The 21,729-nt window shown below is 41.0% G+C and overlaps 2 protein-coding genes across 2 annotated transcripts; both read right to left on the bottom strand.

Moving 5' to 3' along the window:
* Positions 1–3,078: 3,078 nt before the first annotated feature.
* LOC145952397 (uncharacterized) lies at positions 3,079–3,791 on the bottom strand. The gene is made up of 2 exons (XM_083064754.1): positions 3,288–3,791; positions 3,079–3,108 (listed from the first exon to the last, which is right to left on the bottom strand). The coding sequence occupies exons 1-2, from the start codon at positions 3,789–3,791 to the stop codon at positions 3,079–3,081; spliced, it is 534 nt and encodes a 177-aa protein (XP_082920880.1).
* A 5,495-nt stretch (positions 3,792–9,286) lies between these two features.
* Positions 9,287–11,533, bottom strand: LOC145952396 (uncharacterized). The gene is made up of 4 exons (XM_083064753.1): positions 10,365–11,533; positions 10,289–10,302; positions 10,137–10,255; positions 9,287–10,046 (listed from the first exon to the last, which is right to left on the bottom strand). The coding sequence occupies exons 1-4, from the start codon at positions 11,090–11,092 to the stop codon at positions 9,513–9,515; spliced, it is 1,395 nt and encodes a 464-aa protein (XP_082920879.1). The 5' UTR covers positions 11,093–11,533; the 3' UTR covers positions 9,287–9,512.
* Between the last annotated feature and the right edge of the window lie 10,196 nt (positions 11,534–21,729).

Here is a 21,729-nt window from a genome sequence, read left to right as displayed (position 1 = left end):
GAGTTTTCATTCTTCTTGAAGGATTTCTTCTGACTGGAGAATCTCTTATTGTTGTTCTTCCTTCTCATGAATTTTCTGAAATTCTTCACCATTAGATTTAATTCTTCTTGTTCAGAACTTTCATTGCTGCTATCCTCTTCATCACTTGAGGATTCTTTTACCTTTAAGGCCAGACCTTTTGCCTTTTTATCTTTTTGTTCTTCATCAGCAATCCTTGAAAGATCCATCTCATATTCTCTTAGCTTTCCAAATAACTCAGCACTTGTCATCTGAGCTAAGTTCTTTGACTCTGTAATTGCTGTGACAGTTGGTTGCCATCTTCTGTTTAGTGACTTCAGGATTTTGACATTTACTTCTTCTTCCACGAAGTCTTTCCCTAATCCTTTTAGGTGATTTATTATGTGAATGAACCTCTTTTGCATATCCATGACAGTTTCACCTTGATTCATTCTGAAGGTTTCATATTCCTGAATGAGTGTGTTCTTTCTAGCTCTTCTCACTTCTGGAGTTCCTTCATGTGTTACTTGGATTAAATCCCAAGCTTCCTTTGCTGTAGAACAAGCTGAAATTCTAAAAAATTCATCAGAATTTAGTGCAGAATGTATGATATTTAAAGCTTTTGCATCATTCTCTGCTCTTCTAATTTCACTTTGATCCCAACTATCATATGGTTTCTCAATTTCTTTTCCTCCCTCTATCTTAGTGGGTATTTTGTAATCTGTGATTACAGCCTGCCAAATATTTCTATGAACAGATTCCATGAAAATTTTCATTCTAACTTTCCAAAAGGGATAGTTATCTCCACAAAACAATGGGGGTCTGTTTATAGAAGCACCTTCAGCAAACGGTAATTGATTACCAACCATCTAACCTTTCTAAAGATCTAGTCTTGAATGTTTTACAAGATACAGCTCTGGTACCAATTGTTGGTCCCTACGGTTAGAATCTAGAAGGGGGGGGTTGAATAGATTCTATATTATTTTTCCTTTTCTTCTTTGCTTTCTAAATATCTTTACCAAACAAATCTTGATTTAAAACAAACCTTTAAACAAAAAAGGTAATTCAGAGTTATAAATGCACAGCTTATCCAACAAGATTTGAATAACAAGATATGTAAAGATTGAATTTATCAATTACCAAGAATCTTTAAAGTTCAGTTTCTGCAGATAATGTTTTTCTTCATACAACATTAATCATGAAACTTATACAGAATGTAAAGAGTGTAAGAGTTAAGAAAATCATGCACCAAGATATATACTGGTTCAGCCATCCAAAGGCCTACATCCAGTTTCAGATTTAGATACACCTCTAAATCCAGTCAAATCCACTATTGATATTCTTTACATGCACCCTGCACAAGCAATATCCAATCAATGAATTTAACAAGCAAATCTTGACACCTACAAGATTAACAAACCATTTCTTGACTCCACAAGAAACATATAACCCAAGAATATTGATCCCACAATATCCTACTTGAGAAAAACCTATCTCAAGATTTCTCTTTACACAACTCTTCCAGAGATTCTCTAATCTCAAGAGTTAAAACCACTCAAACAATAACAAAAGATCAGAAACGAGTACACCTGTTCGTGTAGATATGATCTTCAACAACGTAAACCAGTTTAGAATGAATTTTCTATATGAACTTCATCTTCTTGAATTGATCTTGCACACTTCTTTTTCCAAAAGTTGATTTTCAGCAGATATGTTCTTTCTTTCTTTTTCAGAAAATCTTTTTCTCTTTTGCAGTAATGTGTATTTTAAAAAAAAAAGTCTCTCTTGTTCGTGTAAGTATTTCTCTTTTTTCCGTGTGTGTAAATTCTCTTTTAAAAGCTTCAGTTTTAATCTTATTTAAAGACAATTTTCATGTGCAAGGAAACAGTTATTTCAGTTATATTCATAACGGAGATAATCTATTACCTGTGATGGTAATCTATTACCACGAGTTAGAATAACTGAACTAATTATTTCAGCTCCTGTTTTAATCTATTACCTAACATGGTAATCGATTAACACGATGCCAAAATAACACAAAACTCACATTTGGAACAGAGGTAATCGATTACTTTAAAGAGGTAATCGATTAACACGATCCTTTTTCCTCTTGAAATCATCAGAATCAGTTTGGTAATCTATTACCACACATGGTAATCGATTATTCCAGTATCAATCAGTTTTTCAACATGAGTCAGGTAATCTATTACCAGTTCAGGTAATCTATTCCTTAACTCAGAAAATTTCTGATGTTTTCAAGTTTTCATTTAAAGTCTCAAACACTCAGTAAATTAATACTTCATGTTCTCAACAATGAATGAAATAAGAAAAATGAGTATTATGATATTTTTACCTTCATGTTAATTACTAATTTTTAACACATAACAAACAAACACATACAAGCCTAATCTTTTAAACAATCAATACATTATCCTTTTGACATAGGCTTAAAATAAAAAGCAACATGAGCAAAACATCAAAACTAAAACTTCTAGGGAACATCTTCCAGATGTAGATTCTTCAATCTTCAACAGGAAGGGGCCACCCCAAGTGGGTGCGAGTTTCCCATCTAACGTGTCTTTTCTTGCTTCGCCTAGTAATCGCCATACCAAGTCACCTACTCGGAAAGAGCGAGGTTTTACTCGGGTGTTGTATCTTGGGGAAGCTCGGAGCTTGCAGGCTTCTTCATGGATTTGAGCTTCGTCTCTAAGCTCGTCCACTAAGTCGAGGTCAGCTGCTAGTTCTCGGGCATTCTGTTCGTCGTTTAAAACTTGGCGTCTGTGGGATGTTTCTCCAACTTCTACTGGGATCATTGCGTCAGCTCTGTAGGTCAGCCTGTAAGGCGTCTCTTGCGTGGTTGACTGGGGGGTGCAATGATACCCCCAGAGGATGCTGGGGAGTTCATCAGGCCACTGTCCTTTGGCGTTTCCTAGTCGTTTCTTGAGTTCCCGAAGGATGACGTTGTTGGCAGCTTCGGCTTGGCCATTGGTCTGGGGGTGTTCCACCGAGGTCGGAAGGTGTTTGATTCCGAGTTCGTGGAGGAAGTCCTCGAATTCCTGTACGATGAACTGTCGGCCGTTGTCAGTAACGAGGGCGTGAGGGATTCTGAACCTGCAGATGATATTCTTCCAGGTGAATTTTCGCACGTTCTCAGTGGTGATTTTGGCGAGTGGACATGCTTCGGGCGGTTTTCGGTGTGCGTTGCCAAACTGCTGGCATTCTTTCAATTTTTGGATGTGGCTTTGGCAATCTAACTTTAGAGTGGGCCAGTAGTACCCAGCTCGGAGTACTCTGGTCGCCATTGAGCGTGCTCCGGAATGCATGCCGCATATCCCCTGATGAATTTCCTTGATGACGTAGGCTGCCTGAGATGCCGTCAAGCATTTGAGTAGTGGAGTGGAAACGCCACGTTTGAATAATTCGTCCCCGATGATGACGAACTTAGCCGATCGCATCTTCACGTTCCGAGCTTCGTCCTTACCCTCGGGTAGGGTCCCGTCTTTCAAGTAGTTCCAGATACCTGTCATCCATCCCAGGTCTTCATTGTCACTAACATTGACGACTTTGTTGTTTAAGCTGGGTGAGTGCAGTGTTTCCTGGATGATGGTTCGGTGCTGTCCAGGCCTTTTGGTGCTGGCGAGTTTTGATAGGAGGTCAGCTCGGGTGTTTTGTTCTCGAGGGACATGCTGTATGGTGAACTCGTCAAAGGACGAGATCTGGTGGGTTGTGATGTGGAAGTACCGCTGTAGAAGAGTGTCTTTTTCCTGGTATTTTCCACTGAGTTGTTCCACCATGAGTTTCGAGTCGCTGTTGCAACTCACTCTTCAAGCTCCGAGGTCGCGGGCTAGCCTTAGTCCTGCGAGAAGTTCCTCGTACTCCGCCTGGTTGTTGGTCACCTTGAAGCTAAACTTGAGGGATTGCTCCAAGGTGACTTGGTTTGGCCCTTCCAGAATGATGCCTGCACCACCACCTTTAGAGTTGGAGGACCCGTCAACATGCAAAGTCCATACCTGGGGTTCCTCGGCAGTAGTCATTGTGAGCTCGGCTATAAAGTCGGCCAGGCATTGGGCCTTCAGGGGTCCGCGAATTTCGTACTGGATGCCGAATTCAGATAGTTCTACCGACCAGGCGATCATGCGTCCGGCGAGCTCAGGCTTTCGCAGAATTTGCTTGATGGGATAGTCGGTTTTGACTACCACCTGGTGGCTCTGGAAGTAGGGTCAGAGCCGCCGAGCTGCGGTGACAAGCGCCAGTGCCAGCTTCTCGATCATTTGGTACCTCCTCTCCGCGTCTTGGAGGACTCGACTGATGAAGTAGATAGGTGTCTGTACCTTTTGGTGTTCTTGTACGATAACTGCGCTGATGGCATTTTTTGCTACGACCAAGTAGAGGAGGAGGTCGGGTGTTGTGATCCGGCCTATGTAGGATTAGTGGAGTTGTGAGGAAGGTTTTGAAGCTTTGGAAAGCTTCTTCGCACTGATCTGTCCACTGAAAGTCCTTTTGCTTCTTTAGTAGAGTGAAGATTGGTCCCGCCTTCTCCGCGAGTTTGGGAATGAAACGGGACAGTGAGACTAACCGTCCAGCCAGGCGTTGGACCTCTTTCACCATTTGTGGACTTTGCATCTGGATGATGGCTTTGCACTTCTCGGGGTTGGCCTCGATTCCTCTGCTGGTAATCATGAAGCCGAGGAACTTACCTCCCTGGACACCGAAGACACATTTCTCCGGGTTGAGGCGCATGTTGTGCTTCCTGACCTAGGCGAATACTTCGGCGAGGTCGGCAGCGTGGTCTGTCACCAAGGTGGTTTTGACTACCGTGTCGTCGACGTAGACTTCCATGTTTCTCCCGATCTGTTGGTGGAAAACCTTATCCATCAGCCGCTGGTAGGTTGCCCCTGCATTTTTGAGGCCTAAGGGCATTACCCGGTAGCAATAGTTGGCGTGGTCGGTGATGAAGGACGTGTAGACCTCGTCAGGTGGGTACATCATTATCTGGTTGTACCCGGAGTAGGCATCGAGGAAACTGAGGAGGGCGTGCCCAGATGCTCCGTCGACCAACCTGTCAATGATTGGCAAGGGGTATGACTCCTTGGGGCATGCCTTGTTCAAGTCGGTGTAGTCGACAAACATGCGCCACTTCCCCGAGTTCTTCTTCACCAGGACCACATTCGCCAGCCATGTGGTGTATCTGACCTCACGGATGAAGCCAGCGTTCAGCAGTTTCTGTGTCTCAGAGACGATGCCCTCCCACCTTTCGCCGCCGAGCTTCCTCTTCCTCTAGGCGACTAGCTTTGCCTCCTTGTGAATTGCTAACCTGTGACATATGAAATTGGCGTCGATACCTGGCATGTCAGTGCTGGACCAAGCAAAGAGGTTGGCATTCTGAAGGATCTCAGCTTCGAGTTGTTGCCGCAAGTTCGGGTTTAACTGCCTGCTGATCTTTGTGCACTGCCCAGGAAGTTTTCCGATCTGGAGGTCATCAAGCTCGTCAATGGGGCTTGGCCTTTCATCATGGGAGTCAGATCTCGGGTCGAGATCGGTGATTTCCACGTGGGTGATGTGAGCCACGGTGGGAGGATCCTTCTTGCCTGGTTCGCCGGTCGAAGAGATCTTCAGACTCTTGTCGTAGCACTGCCGAGCTGTTTTCTGATTTGCTTTGACGGAGATGATTTTTCCGTCACTCCCCAGGAACTTCATAGTGAGATGTGGAGTGGACACTACTGCTCCGAGCTGATTCAGCGTCGGCCTCCCGATGATGATGTTATAGGATGTGTTGGCTTCCACAAGGAGGTATCTGACCATGACTCTCCTCGAGTCCAGGGAGGTTCTGAAGGTGGTCAGCAGGTCCACGTATCCCTGAGTGTGTACTCGCTCTCCTGCAAAACCGACTAGGGGTTCTGTGTGAGGTTGAATTAGAGAGTGGGGGATGTCTAACCTGAGGAAGGTCGGCCAGTACAGAACATCTGCCGAGCTGCCCTGGTCTATCAGTGTTTTGTGCACCTCCCAATTTGCTAACTCTACGGCTATGACCATGGGCTCATCATGGTTGGGGCTGACGCCATCATAGTCGCTGTCGGTGAAGGTGATTGGTGGCGAGCTCTGGTGCGAAGCCGAGGTAGCGGAGTGAACGCTGTTGATGTTGCGCAGGTGTCTCTTCCGGGCCGAGCTGGTGGCAGCTCCCCCTGCGAAACCACCTGCAATTGTATTAATTACTCCCCGTATGGGAGCTGATCCTGCTTCTTGGCTTACCTCGGCTTGCATTGCTCCACCAGCATTTTGTTGAGGGCTAGAGGGTTGGTCCGTACGAGCTCCTGAACCCCGACTTCTGCCTCATCCTCGTCCACCGTAGCCTCTTCGGTGACCCTGCTGTCGCTGGATGTACTGTCCGAGGTGGCTTGCCTGGATGAGTTCTTCGATACGATCTCGGAGGGTGCGGCATTCCTCAGTGGTATGACCGTGATTTCTGTGGTACCGACAGTGCTTGGACTTGTCGGCACTATTGGGGGTGTGACCTGGCGGTGGCAGGGTGAGCAGGTTGCTGTTGCTGGCCTCCTCCAGGATATGTACTCGGGACGTGTTCAGGGGAGTGTAGAAATCATATTTTCCTCCTTTACTCGCCCGAGGTGACTTCTTAAACTAGGTGTCGTTGTTTACCTTGATTTTGTGGCTGCTGTCAGTCTTTGCTTGCGATTTTCCGCGGACTTGGTCACGGAAAGCGGAGTGCTCCTCCATTTGGATATACCCGGCTGCGCGGGCACGAAGCTCGTCCATGTCGCGGGGGGGAGGGAGGGGTCCCGGCAGAGGCTGTCGACGAAGGGGCCGATTTTGAGGGCCATAAGCATGGCATGCAGGGCGACCTCGGGGTTCAGATTTCTGATCTTGACCGAGGTTGCGGCAAATCGCTCCATGAATGCCCGGAGTGGCTCGTCGTCGTTCTGTCTGAGACTAGCCAGGGTGGCTAAGGTGATGTGGTGAGGTCGGCTCGTTGCGTACTGCGCTGTGAACCGCCTGACCAGAGTGCTGAAGCTGTCGATCGACTCAGCGGGAAGCTGGGTGTACCAGTTGAGTGCGGCCCCCTTGAGCGAGGTCGGAAAAACCCTACACAATATAGAATCATTGTTAGTGTAGAGGTTTACCTGTGTCGTATAGAGGTCGATGTGCTCGTCAGGGTCTGTCGTGCCATCATAGTGATCGAGGTGGGGAGGCTTCCACCCCTGAGGGAGTGGTGTCTCCATGATGCCATCCAGAAAGGGATGACGACGGAAAGTTGCTTGACCCCCTATGATATGTGTTGGGGCCTTGCTGACTTCATGGGCCAACTTGTTCGTCGGTGCATGAGACCGATGCGCGGCAGGTCGTGGAGTCGGTGCCTTGGTCGCGGCTTGGGGCTGAGAGACCTAATGCTCTTCTTCCTCGTGGAAGTTGCTTGCTTCAGGAGGATGATCGGAGGGGCGTCGAGGGAGCTGGGCGCGAATCCGCTCGTTTTCAGCGTGTAGCGCTGCTAGGTCAGCTTCATTGGCGGTCCGCATTGCAGCTAGGTCGGTTTCGTGTTTGGCACGCATGTTTTGCAGATCGACATCATGTTGTTGCCGCATCTGTTCGACCTGTTCGATCAGCCTTCTCAATGCCGCTTCGTTATCCATGGTGGTTGTATGATTTGCGTCGTCTATTGCGCGTCTGCTATGGCTTCTGGTGAATACCATAAGCGTGGCCGATAAGAGCTGTCTTGATCGGCCCCACGGTGGGCGCCAAATATTCTTACCGGAGATCTGCCGTAGGGATGATCCTCCAAGTAAGATCGGTGAGCCTCCTTCACTGGTACGTTGATGCTCCAAGATGGGGGTGGTACCTGCAAAAGAGACTCTGATGCCAAAGTTAGGGTTTGTATGAGTATGAGTCTCGTATATGTAATGCACGTACCTTAGTGTGATTTAGGGTTGCTTTGGGCCTTGGGCCTGAGATAAGATATAATGTGATTAGATAACGGATCTCATCTAGGGCGAGATCCTCGAGAATCAATTACGATTCACTTAAATGCCGAGCTGACGTCGCCTGGCGCGTGCCCGAGGTCATCTTGCGCTGTGATGCCGAGCTCGGAGCTCGGTTTCGCAGTACGGATAGTACACCTGCAAAAGAAAATTTGCAGGAAAGTTTCCTGCAAAAAAAAAATTCGCAGCAAAGTTTCCTACGAATTTTTTCGCAAGAAATTTTGCAGGAATATTTTTTACAAAAAAGATTAAAGAAATTACTATAAATTCTATCAATAATTTTTTAACTTTCAAATGCTCACAATGAATTCATCTGAAGCATTTGTTTCCATGCCTCCAACATGTGATACATAATCATTTAAATTCTAAGATTGTAGATTATAAGCCTAACACTCAATCATATAAATCAACTTGTAAGGTAAGTGTTGCCCCAACTTATATACTCTTTAATTGCTTTATTTTCAATCGATGTGGGACTTGAAGTTTTTTTTAAAATATTAAACTTATAAATTTAAATATATTTTTTTATTTTTCCTGCGAATTAAAATTTGCAGGAAAATCCGCAGGAAAAGTTACCTGCAAAATTTTTATACTATTTAGTAAACATTACTTGCGAATTTATTTTTGCAAGAAAATCTGCAAGAAACAAAATAAAATTCTTACAATACTTTATGCAAATTTTTACCAAGGAAAAAAATTTCTATGATTATTAAAATTGTAACAAAATTTATAAGAAATATCTGTAAATTATTTTTCGCAAATAAATTTGCAAAAATTTCTGTGAATATTTTTTTGTAGGAAAATTTGCAAAAAAATTCTACGACTATTTTTTTGCAAGAAAATTCACAAAAAATTTATGCGAATATTTTTTTGCAGGAAAATTTGCAAGAAAATGACACTTTTCTAGTAGTGGCAATTCATACAATTAATTACATACAAAAGGAACAATAAATGAAACAGATATAATTAGGGAAACCCCCTCATACATGAGCATACAACAAACACAGGATTGGAGGCCAATCCCACTATCCAACATACGTTCCCACACCCAAAGCAAGGTTTCTCACTCCCCCTTATCTAGATAAGCAGGAGCTGAAACCAAAACAGGATCTTGCTAATCTCCAACTCTAAGTTCCCCTTGGTCTCAAGGTTATCAATAAGGTTATACGGCGGATGGCGGCAAGGACCTTTAAGTGCGATATTGCCATGGTGGATGCCATGGTGGTCTATGGCAGACATCATGGCGGACAAAAAAATAAAAATAAAAATAAATATATATATATATATATATATATATATATATATATATATATAATATGATGCAAAAGTAGAAAAATAACAAACACAGTCACATATTAAAACCAACAATATAACAATCTAAAATTCATGGCATTTATAATCTATTGATAGTCATCATAAAGAAACATAAACCCCTAACCAACAAAAATAGCCATCAAAACAAAGCAACAATGTTAAAAAATAGCAAAACACAATTGTCATTCGTAAAACTATTTTGTTTAATCCTCTTCACTCTTCATCCTCATCAATGTCTGCATAATTAATTTCCACATGATGATGTTGCTCATTCAAAAATCCTTCAGCTTCTTCTCCATCTGAATGTATAGCATTTGGTTCCTCCTCCTCACTACTAGTGCTAGAATCTTTTGATGCCTCAACTTCTTCAACCCCTTTCCCCTTGTTCTTTGAAGCTAATCCTTTGGCTCTTTTAGAAGGATTAGTAGATGTTCCTACTTGCTCCTCCCCACTTGCTCCTCTCCTTTTGTGACGCCTAGTGTATTGTCTAGGCTCATCAAGTCCCGAAGCTTGATAAACTTGTCTCCAAGTTAGTTCATCATCTCCTTCATGAACCCTCTCATCTTCACCTTCTTCCTCATCCATCTCTCCAATTAGCCACTCATTGCAATCATCAATCCCATTGAGACTAATGGGATCGATTTCATCCTTAAGGTTATACCTTTGATGGAGTGCTTGATTATGCTTGACAAATACCAAGTCATGTAGTCTTTTATGCTCGAGTCTATTCCTTCTCTTGGTATGAACCTAAAACAATTAAATAAATACTTATTACTTAAGGAATAATAAGCAAAACATTGATTATTAACTTTAAATTGGAATTAAGAAATTAATTACTTGCTCAAAGATGCTCCAATTACGTTCACAACCCGAAGCACTACATGTCAAGCTAAGGATCCTTATTGCAAGTTGTTGCAAATATGGAGTATCTGAACCATACATCTGCCACCATTGAGCTACAAATGCAAACAAAATATGTTAACACAAACACTTGAGCAAATGACTTTATGACTTAGAGAATAAAAGTTCAAAAGTTACAATGTTTTGTCTCTTACCCGGTGCAACTTCACCCTCATTGCTATGGCAGTTGTGCACCCAAACATACCACTCGCAGCTTTATAGTGAGCCAACTCCTTATGAACAGTCTTTTCCATCTCCAAATCTCCCAGCAATTTATTGATACAATCATACAAACCCCTAATAATCTCACCATTAAACTCCATCTGTGGGTTGGCATAAAAGAACTCTGGGTTCAAAAAGTGACCAGCAGCATGTAAAGGGCGATGAAGCTGAATATCCCATCTTTTATCAATGATTTCAAACACATCCTTGTATTTGCTTTCATTTTTAAAAGATTTCATAATGGTTTCCTTTGCCTTGTCCATTGCCTCATATATGTAGCCCATGGCTGGTTTTTTCTCACTATCCACAAGCCTAAGCACTTTCACAAGAGGAGTCATCACTTTCAGAATGAAAACTACATTCTTCCAGAAACTAGGCATCAAGACAGTTTTTGTGGCTTCCTTTCCCTTGGCCTCCTTTGCTAGCTTGTTTTCATTCCACTCTTCTGACACAAACATCTTTCGAAGATTAGTTTTCTCTTGATGAATCCTCTCCAAGGAAAGATAAGATGTGGCAAATCGAGTGATTGCATGCCTGACTAATTCCCTCCCCCCAGTAAAAAACCTCAACATGCTCAAAGTGCTTGAATGGCTATAAATGAAGCCAACAAGAGAGATAGCTCGCTGAATGGTCTTCTTTATATGGGGCAGCTTGCCAATATCCTCTAACATCAAATCTATACAATGTGCAGCACAAGGAGTCCAATAAATTTTTTCTTTTCTCCTCTAGCAACCTACCAGCAAGAACATAATTACTTCCGTTGTCCGTTATAACTTGGACAACCTTTTCCTCTCTAATCTCCTCCACAATAGAATCCAGCAACTTTACATAATCAGATGCATCAACCTACCTTAAGAACATTGTCGCAGAAGAGGAGTTCACCAAAAAGTTGATTATTGATGGAACTAGGTTGAAGAATTGATGTTCAACCATGCTTCCATGCAAAGGACCGTGATGCTTCTTGAGGTATACACCTTTAGAACTCTGAAATCTCCTTTGAAGAAGCTTCAATGGAGGAGAAGTCCTTGAAGGAGGTTCGGCCAATTCCTAAAGCTTGTGAAGGAAGCTTGAGGAACCAAAGCAAAGTTGAAGAACTTTGCTAGAAAACCTAGGAGAGAATTTCTCTACGGTTTAGGGACTCTTGAGTGAGAGAGAAAATCAGATTTCATTTCTCAAATTTGTCAAAAGTGAGTACAAGAGAGGTATTTACAAATATATAGGGAGAGGTAGCTTCTAGGAGAAGCTAACCTTAACCATGGTTCATTAGGAACCATGGTAAGGTAAGCTTTAACTCCCACGGTTTAGCTAGCTTGTAGGAGAAGCTAACCTTGACCATGGTTCACTTAAGAACCATGGTAAGGTTGGCTTAACCTTCCAAGGTTTAGAAGCTTGCAAAGCAAGCTTCAAACCTTGAAGAGGAGACAAGCTAATTTCGGCCAAGAACAAGGAGAAAGAGCTAGGCGGCCTTGGTTCATATTTGCTCCTTGAATTAATTCAAAAATGTTTGATTTGGTTTAGTTAGGTTCATCATATGATGATGAGACCTAGCTAAATCAAATCTATGAAAAATTAGGAGCAAAATGAGTCCAATATGCAAAATTTTGCCTAGGCCCAGTTCTGGCCCAATTACTAGTCACACCCTCAAGCTTTGCTAAATGTCACCCCCTTTTCCCTACTAAAAAATTACAAAATGAATGTATCAACTAGGGAGGTTAAATGGAGTTAAAATCTCCAAGTAACCTACCTTAAAAACAATATACAAACTCTAGGAAAAGCTAGTAAAGTGCCTCACAAATACAAAGGCAAAAATGACCTATACAAGAGACTATGTAATAACTATACAATATGTACAAGTAGAACTAGGCCTTCTCTTCATGATAGAGCATTCCAAGTGAAGAATACCTTGGGCTTGACAAGTCCACTAGTCTTCATAAGGTCCAACTCTTCTTGGATTCTTCTAGCCATAGCTCTAGTGACTGGGCCCTTGGCCCATGGTCTATCATCCCCTCCTTCTTGAGAAGGATTTGTCCTCAAATCTGTAGGTTCATCTTCCTCATCATAACCTGCAAAGGGAATAAGATCACTCATATTAAAAGTGTTGCTTACTCCATAATCACTGGGAAGATCTAACCTGTAAACATTATCATTGATTCTTTGGAGGACTTGAAAGGGACCATCTCCTCTTAGGTTGAGTTTAGACTTCCTTTGAGAAGGAAACATTTCCTTTCTCAAATGAAGCCAAACCCAATCCCCTTCCTCAAAAATGAGGGTTTTCTTTCCCTTGCTTCTATCTAAAGGAGTTCTCTCATTTTGTTGTTGTATATGAGTTTTAACCTTCTCATGTAATTTCTTAACAAATTCAGCCCTAGATACCCCTTCTTTATGAAAATAATGAGAAGAATCTGGTAGGGGTATTAGGTCTAAAGGAGTAAGAGGGTTAAAACCATACACAACCTCAAAAGGTGAGATTTTGGTAGTCTTATGAACTACCCTGTTGTAAGCAAATTCAATATGGGGCAAATACTCATCCCAAGACTTATGGTTACCCTTAAGGACTGCCCTTAACATTGTAGATAGGGATCTATTAACTACTTCTGTTTGCCCATCAGTTTGTGGGTGACAAGTAGTAGAGAAAAGAAATTTAGTTCCTAGCCTACTCCAAAGAGTTTTCCAGAAATGGCTAAGGAACTTAGTATCCCTATCTGACACAATGGTTTTGGGTAGACCATGAAGTCTAACCACTTCCTTGAAGAAGAGTCTTGCTATGTTGCTTGCATCATCTATTTTGTGGCAGGGTATGAAGTGAGCCATTTTACTAAATCTGTCCACTACCACAAAAATCGAATCCATGCCTCTCTGGGTCTTGGGCAAGCCCAAAATAAAGTCCATACTGATATCAACCCATGGAGAGTTAGCAACAAGCAAGGGTGTATAGATGCCATGAGGCATTACTTTAGACTTTGCTTGTAAACAAGCTATATATCTAGAGCAAAACCTCTCAACATCCCTTCTCATATGGGGCCAAAAGAATTTTTATTTTAGAAAGCTTAGAGTCTTTTCAACTCCAAAGTGCCCCATGAGACCACCCTCATGACTTTCTCTAACAAGGAGTTTCCTTATAGATCCTTGGGGTATACAAATTCTTCCTTCTTTATACAAATACCCCTCAGAAATATAGAAACCTCCTTGAGGCTTTGCTAAGCATTGGGTATAATTTTCCTTGAATTCGAGATCATTAGTATACAATTCCTTAATGTGATTAAATCCCAAGATTTGAGATCCAAGGGAGACTAACAAAGTGTGTCTCCTAGAAAGGGCATCAACCACAACATTATTTTTCCCTTTCTTGTATTTAATCACATATGGGAATTGTTCTAAGAACTCTACCCACTTAGCATGCCTTTTATTTAGTTTGCCTTGGCCCCTCAAATATTTAAGTGACTCATGGTCACTATGAATGACAAACTCTTTGGGAATAAGGTAGTGTTCCCAAGTTTGAAGGGCCCTAACCAAAGCATAGAGCTCTTTGTCATAGGTAGGATAGTTAAGAGAGGCACCCTTGAGTTTTTCACTGAAATATGCAATAGGGTGCTCACCCTGTAACAAAACTGCCCCTATGCCAACTCTAGAGGCATCACATTCTAACTCAAAAGTTTTTGAAAAATCAGGTAGAGCTAGAAGTGGTGCATGAGTAAGCTTATGCTTTAAGGTTGTGAAGGCATTTTATTGTTTCTCTCCCCATATAAATTCCACATTTTTCTTGACTAAGTCATTTAATGGGGAGGCAAGTGTGGAGAAATTAGGAACAAACCTCCTGTAGAAGCTTGCCAAACCATGGAAGCTCCTAATATCTCCAACACTCTTAGGAGTGGGCCATTCTTGGATGGCCTTGATTTTCTCGGGGTCCACATGAACCCCATTTTTGCTAATGATAAAACCTAGAAATACAACACTATCTACACAAAATGTACACTTTTCTAGATTACCAAAAAGTTGATTTTTCCTAAGAATATTAAAAACTTGCCTTAAGTGTCCTATGTGATCACTTAGGCTCCTACTGTATATGAGAATGTCATCAAAATAAACTACTACAAATTTACCTATACAATCCCATAGAACATGATTCATGAGACGCATAAAAGTACTAGGAGCATTGGTTAGCCCAAAAGGCATCACCAACCATTCATACAATCCAAACTTGGTCTTGAAAGCGGTTTTCCATTCATCACCCTCTTTAATTCTTATTTGATTATAACCACTTTTAAGATCAACTTTGGAAAATATGATGGCTCCATGAAGCTCATCTAGCATGTCATCAAGTCTAGGGATAGGATGCCTATATTTCAAAGTGATGTTGTTGATGGCTCTACTATCACAACACATTCTCCACTTGCCATCCTTCTTGGGAACCAACAACACTGGAACAACACAAGGACTTAAGCTCTTTCGAACCCAGCCCTTCTCCAACAACTCTTGGACCTGAGACTCAATTTCTTTTGTTTCTTGGAGGTTGGTCCTATAGGCAGACCTATTAGGTAGGCTAGCCCCAGGCACCAAATCAATTTGATGTTCTATTCCTCTTGAAGGAGGAAGGCCCATTGGACCCTCGGGAGGAAATAGATCATCAAATTCCTTTAAAAGTGTTTTTACCCCCTTAGGTAAAGTCTCATGTCCACTAGATGTGGCAGTGCAAGATAGAGTTCCTTTACAGAGAAGGATATAAGAGGGTTGTTGAATTAAGAGGGTTTGTTTGGAAATTACATTCTCTTGAGTAACAACCTCTAGGGAGGGAACTCCTTTCTCCCTAGATTCCTCTCTATCCTTAGTTTTCACGGACTTTTTTTTTCTCTATTTTCCTCTTTTTTTTAAATCTTTTTTCTCTATCTCTTTTGAGTTTCATTTGTGCTTGATCCTCAGCCACCTGTTGAGGAGTAAGAGGATGAAGCACAAATTTCTTTTCTTTATGTGTAAAGGTAATCTCGTTAGTAAGGCCATTATGCATGGTTTTCTTATCAAATTGCCATGGCCTTCCTAATAAGATATGACAAGCTTCCATTGGTACTACATCACATAGCACCTCATCCTCATAATTCCCAATGGAAAGCTTGACCTTTACTTGTTGGTCAACTGCCAAGTCACCATCCTCATTAATCCAATGGAGTTGATAAGGTTTAGGATGGGGACTAGTAGTTAAACCCAACTTCTCAACCAGCCTAGTGCTACAACAGTTGCACCATGAACCACTATCAACAATGAGAGAACATGCATTGTTTGAAACTTTGCATCTAGTGTGAAATATGTTCTCTCTTTGTGATAGAGTATCACTAGGTTGGTTGTTGAGGAGTCTCCTAATCACGGTGGCAGTTGCGTCATCGGCGACGGTGGCAGATGCGGCGTGGGAGTCGGAGCAGTTGCGGGGGGGGGGGGGGTTGCACGAAAGGGACTGTAAGTGATTTAGGGTTTCTAATGCCCTATTTCATCTGTTGGGTGCCCAACCCGGAAAACAAACCCCGGCCCAAACCAGAAAATAAAAAAAAGGCCCAAAACGAATAAAAAAAAGGGGCCAAAACGAAAAACAAAAAAAAAATGGCCCAAAAACGGCACCATGTCCCCCATGTCCGCCACAGACCGCCACACCAAACCCGCCGTAACGGCCACCATCTCCAAAATGGCGAAACCCCGCCATTTTCACCCTAAACCACCATAAAGGATTGCGGCCGCCGCCGCCAGGTCGTTATGGCCCCGTTATGGCGCCGCCATAACCGTTTTTTGACAACACTGCTTGGTCTTCAGAGAGTATAGAAGAAAAGAGGTCAGAAGTGAAAAAATGTCTTTGTAGAGTGCCAAAATGTTCTATTTATAGGCATCAGTAGTCGCTAGAACAACCCGTTTCAAATTTGGAATGGCCCATTCTGGACTCATACTTCATGTCCAAAATTCACATTTGGAACGGCCCGTTCCAGAATTAGAACGGCCCGTTCTGGATATGAGTTTCAACTCACAACAGCCACATTTGGAACGACCCATTCCCAAATCTGAACGGCCCATTTCGGGTTCGATGTTTACTCAAAGAATCATGTGTTGGAACGACCTGTTCCAACCTAGTCTTTCTAGGCCATTTTAGCAGTTTGGAACGGCCCGCTCCAATTTGAGAACGACCCATTCTAGGCTACTAAAAAAATCACAATATTATCCAAAATAATTTTTATAAATATTTATTATTAAAATACTCATAATTATTAAAAACCTTTAAAGCATTCTATAAAATCCATTAAAATATGTATAAGAAAATAACCTCCATAAATATAAAAATAAATAATAATTAACTATTATACTAGTAAAAAATTTGGGATGTTACAAATCTTGCTTTGGTGTGGGAATGTATGTTGGGTAGTGGGATTGACCCATAATACTGTGTTTGTTGTATGCTTCTTTATGAGGGATTTTCCCCAATTATATTTGTTTCTTCTATTTGCTCTTTTTATATGTAAATAAATATATGATTTGAGATCTCTATGGGTTCCTATGGGAAATCCTAAGAAAATGCAATAGTGATTGTAAGAGGAGATTGTTTAAAGAGGTAATTGTATGAGTAAATTATATTATTTTAAATGTTTATTGTATGAATTAGAGTGCTCTGTGGGTTCCTGTGGGAACACTATTAGAAACAGACAAATTTTAAATATTTTCTGTTGTGTTCCTGCTTGTTGTTTGCGGAGTGTAAATATGTGTTTAATTTTAAAAATAGACAAGTTTTAATATGGATTAAAGTTCTCTGTGAAAATTGTGAATATGGTAATGTGATATGATAATGTGATATGATAATGAGACATGATAACATGATATGGTGATGTGATATGATAATGTGTTATAATGATGAGACATGATAATATGATGTGGGAATGAGACATGAAAATGTGATATGAGAAAAGCATGGAGTCTTGATTGACATGCATCATGTGCATAAATGTTTTTAAGGATACGATATGGAATACACCGCCAGAGAAGGCCCCCTAGTGTAAAAGCTTTGGGAATTAATCCTTGGGAATAGCTTGGTTTGTAAGTCCCAGTTGTTAGAAAAGAATGGCACAATCCAAGAGGGGGGGTGAATTGGATTCAATGACCCTTTAAAAATTTATCAGAGTATTTTGGATCTTAATTTCAATCAAAACTTTTCTATGACAGAATTTCCAAATGAAGCTCTTCTAAAGACTTGTTACAAAAATATGAATGCAATATGCTCACTTGATTACAACATAATGAGGTTCAACAATAATGTTCAATTACAGATTTAAACCATCAAGATTCACATACACTTGTTAATCAAGTTTTATCTTCTTTAAAGTTTAACCAAGAAATTACACAAAGTAAAAGATAAGGTAGAAGAAGATTGCACAAGTCTTTTATACTGGTTCAGCCACTCCACTTGTGACCAACATCCAGTCCTTAATCACCACCTGATTAAGATTTGTTCCAATATCTTTAAGCAAGAAGGTTTACAAGCACACACACATGCATATACTTCAATACTAAAAGATAACCACTTTCTTGACCCCAAGAAAGCACTCCTTGTAGAACCCACTACAAGAAACCTTACCACTTGAGAAACCCTTCTCAAGATTTTCCACAAAGATTCACAAAGAATAAAAGGAACGAATTCACCTGGAATTCTTGAACAAATCTTTATCTTCCCCTTTCAAGAATATGATGATGATTATCTTCTCACAAGCTTTTCACAAACGTTTTCACTCTTGGATTTCACAAAGAAAACTCTCCAAGATGTCACAAAGACTCCACAAAACGTTTTTCACAAATTGATTATCAGTTCTAACTCTTTTTTTTAAGTTTCTCAAAGTTCAAACTATTTATAAAAGTTTCAGACACAGATAATCGATTATTTTAAAGAATAATCGATTATTTTGTTCTTCATATTTTCTGGAAATCAACCAAGAACAATATAATCGATTATTTAGCTGGATAATCGATTATTCCAGAGAGTTGTTCCTGGGATAATCGATTATTTTGGCGAATAATCGATTATTACAGCAAGGCATTCCACTTAGCCTATTAGCTGGAATAATCGATTATATTTAATGATAATCGATTATTTTGAGTTAGTTTTAAAACTTCATTTTATACTTCAAAATAAGTTTCCAATCTTTTTAATTCATCATCATATACTCTCTACTTAGTTTAGATATAGATTTGCTTATGCACAAAGCATACAAAGCACACAAAATATAAAAACACATTCAAAACAATTTATTTCCTAAGTTCTATTACATAGCTCCATTTCATAGCATTTTCTTGACTCTTCCTTGACTTTGTTTTTGTGCTCCAAGTTGTTGTTGTATACTTGTTGTGATCATCAAAACTCCTTTAAGATTCAAGCTCTCCTAAACTCAACAATCTCCCCCTTTTTGATGATGACAACCCAATGCTATTGTGCTTCAAAAATTTTCAGCCATTGTGCCTTCAATTCATTCCAACCTGCACAATACACACACACAAGCACAATACTTGCAAAAACAACTATACACACACCATACCATTTACTATATACACACACCATACCATTTACTATACACACACCATACCATTTCTCCCCCTTTGGCATTATCAAAAACAAAGTAAGCCAAGTTCTTCAAATATAAGCCATATATAGAGTATGTCCAGCAATAACCAAAATAAAACTTTGATGCAGCAAACCAAACCAATCATATGTGCACCATTTAGCCACAATTCAGACCAAATCAAGTCAAGAAAAACATGGTCACACTATTAAAAACAGAGTATTCCAATCAAAACCAAAATAGCAACTCATATGCTCACAAAACAGAGCACTTTTGCATCAGTCAAGCAAACCAGAAAATCACATCCAAATCAGCAAAATAAAATCCAAACTTCATTAGAATTCAAATTGTTCAACAAAGCATTATAATTGTTCAAAAACTTAAACTATTACAACCATATTGAACTAAATTGTTCCAAAACAGAATTAAAAATCCTAATTAAAACTAATCAAAGAAACAGAACACGAATCAATCCTCATCCTCTGGAATGCCAAGTTGGGTCTTGATCAGTCTCACTTCATAATCCAAATCATCAAACCTGTCAAGAATTCTAGAAAATAAAGATTCATGTCTCCTTGACATTTCCATCATTGCATCCATCTTGTTGATCATGATTTGCTCAAACGATGAGAACGGCTTCAGTTCCGGTTCAGGCTCCCTTCCAGGCTCAGCTTCCACCTGTGGTGGCTGATCCTCATCATGGGACGGAACACCGTCTTCATCTGTTGCCGGCTCCGGTGTAGGGGGTACATCGCCTTTAAACACCCACTTGTCTTCTTGCTTGAGCATCCCCATGTGATGCAAAGAAGACTTCTTTATTTTATTCGAAGCATGCAACCCAATTTTTCTTTCACCTGTCAAATCTACTCCAGCATTCTAAAAAATTTTAGATAGCAAAAGAGCATATGGAATCGGACCATCTTCCTTTCTCCTTGCTTTCCATATACAATCATTCACAACCGATACCCAATCAATCTTAATTTTCTTCTTAATCACATGCATCAACAGAATGTCATCTCTTGACATTTGAGCATGGTTGTGCAACCTGGGTTTCAACATCCAAGCAATAATAAAAGAAATTAAACGAGAGTTCTTTTTCATACCTCCCGCCAAGAATTTCTCATAATTGGTGTTCACCGGGTTCCTTTGACAATCCCAGAATGTGGTCAGTTCTTCAAAATCCCCAAAGTTAAAGGGTTGGGGTTTCTCTGCTCCAGTACCGCTCAGACCCGCAGCAGCCGCCAATGTCGGTCCGTCCAGCCGAATCATTTTCCCTTTTACCACCGATTGCATAATGCCATCGTTGCTAGTGGCAAAACAGAGGAAAAGCGTAATCAACTCAGGATAATAGGGACCATCCAGCTCTAAAAATTTCTTCAGCCCTTGATGCTCCAAAAGGGTTGGAAAACTTAAACCTTCGTTCTTGAACCAATCAAGCTTTAGGGTCTTCGGAGGAATGATTCTCCGGCCAGCATACCACTCAAAATAGTACTCTTGAGTCTTCTCATCAGGGAACCATTTAGAAATAAGTTGCCTAGAGGGTAGAGGACGCTTGCTCCCCCTGATGAGGTTCCACTTGGAAATCCTCAAGAATTCCCTCAATGCTCCTCGGTTCCTTGGAAGAATGACAAGGAATGGAAACTCCAAGAAGCACCAATGTGACTCTAGCTTGCTTCTAGCTAAGTCCGGAAGAAGGGAGAATTTCCTAGCTCTACAAGGAGAAGATCTCAAGTAGGGTAGAGTTAGAGAAAGGTGACTTTCGGATAGCAATTTCTATGGAAAGAAATCTCATCAATATATGATCCAAAAGTGTCACAATACTCGGCCAAGGGATGATTTATAGGTAAAATTAGGTTAAGGGTTTAAGTTGGGTTCACCTAGACTTAAGTAAAACCATGGTATGGTTAACTTAACTCTAGGCGCCAAAATTTGAATTCTAAAATTCAAATTTTGGTGCCAACCGGCCACCCCCCCATGTGCACTCATTTGGCATGTAATTAGGAAGCCATTTGAGTTGCATTTCGGATCACACCTTGTGCATGTGTAGCACATGGCCGAAATGCACTCCAAATGTGCTTCTAATTACATGCTAATGTAGATTCACATGTAACCTAAATAACCCTAAATTCACATGACCTCTAAATGAAATTCCTACACTATAAGGCCGGAAATACAAGGCCCCAAAGGAAATTACAAGGCACTAAAGCCCAATCCTATGCTAACCCTAATCTAATGGGCTTGAGACAAAGCCCAACAAAATAAAGTGGTGGGCTTTCCTTGGGCTTGGGCCCACTCTTCATGCATCATCCTTGCCATAGCCCTAGTAGTTGGGCCCTTAGCCCATGGGCCTCCTCCATCATCCCCTCCCCTTTGAAGAGGATTTGTCCTCAAATCCAAAGCATCGTCCTCTTGTGTGGGTAGTCCTGTAAAAAGAGACAAATCAGAAACATTGAAACTAGAACTAACACCAAACTCAGAAGGGAGATCTTAAGGATTTGGAAAGGACCATCCCCTCGAGGACTAAGTTTGGACTTTCTTTTGGAAGGAAACCTATCCTTCCTAAGGTGGAGCCAAACCCAGTCACCTTCCTTGAAGATAACCTCTTTCCTACCCTTATTATTATATTGTTGGTATTTTTCAGTTTGGGATTGAATATGAGTTCTAACCCTCTCATGTAATTTCTTGACAAACTCAGCCCTAGATGTGCCTTCTTTATGAATAAAGGAAGCAACATC

The sequence above is a fragment of the Cajanus cajan genome, chromosome 10, assembly GCF_000230855.2.
Source record: "Cajanus cajan strain Asha chromosome 10, NIPB_CcT2T_4, whole genome shotgun sequence".
NCBI lineage: Eukaryota > Viridiplantae > Streptophyta > Magnoliopsida > Fabales > Fabaceae > Cajanus > Cajanus cajan.
Note: the sequence above shows the minus strand (reverse complement) of the source record. Positions and strands in the feature narration are given on the sequence as shown.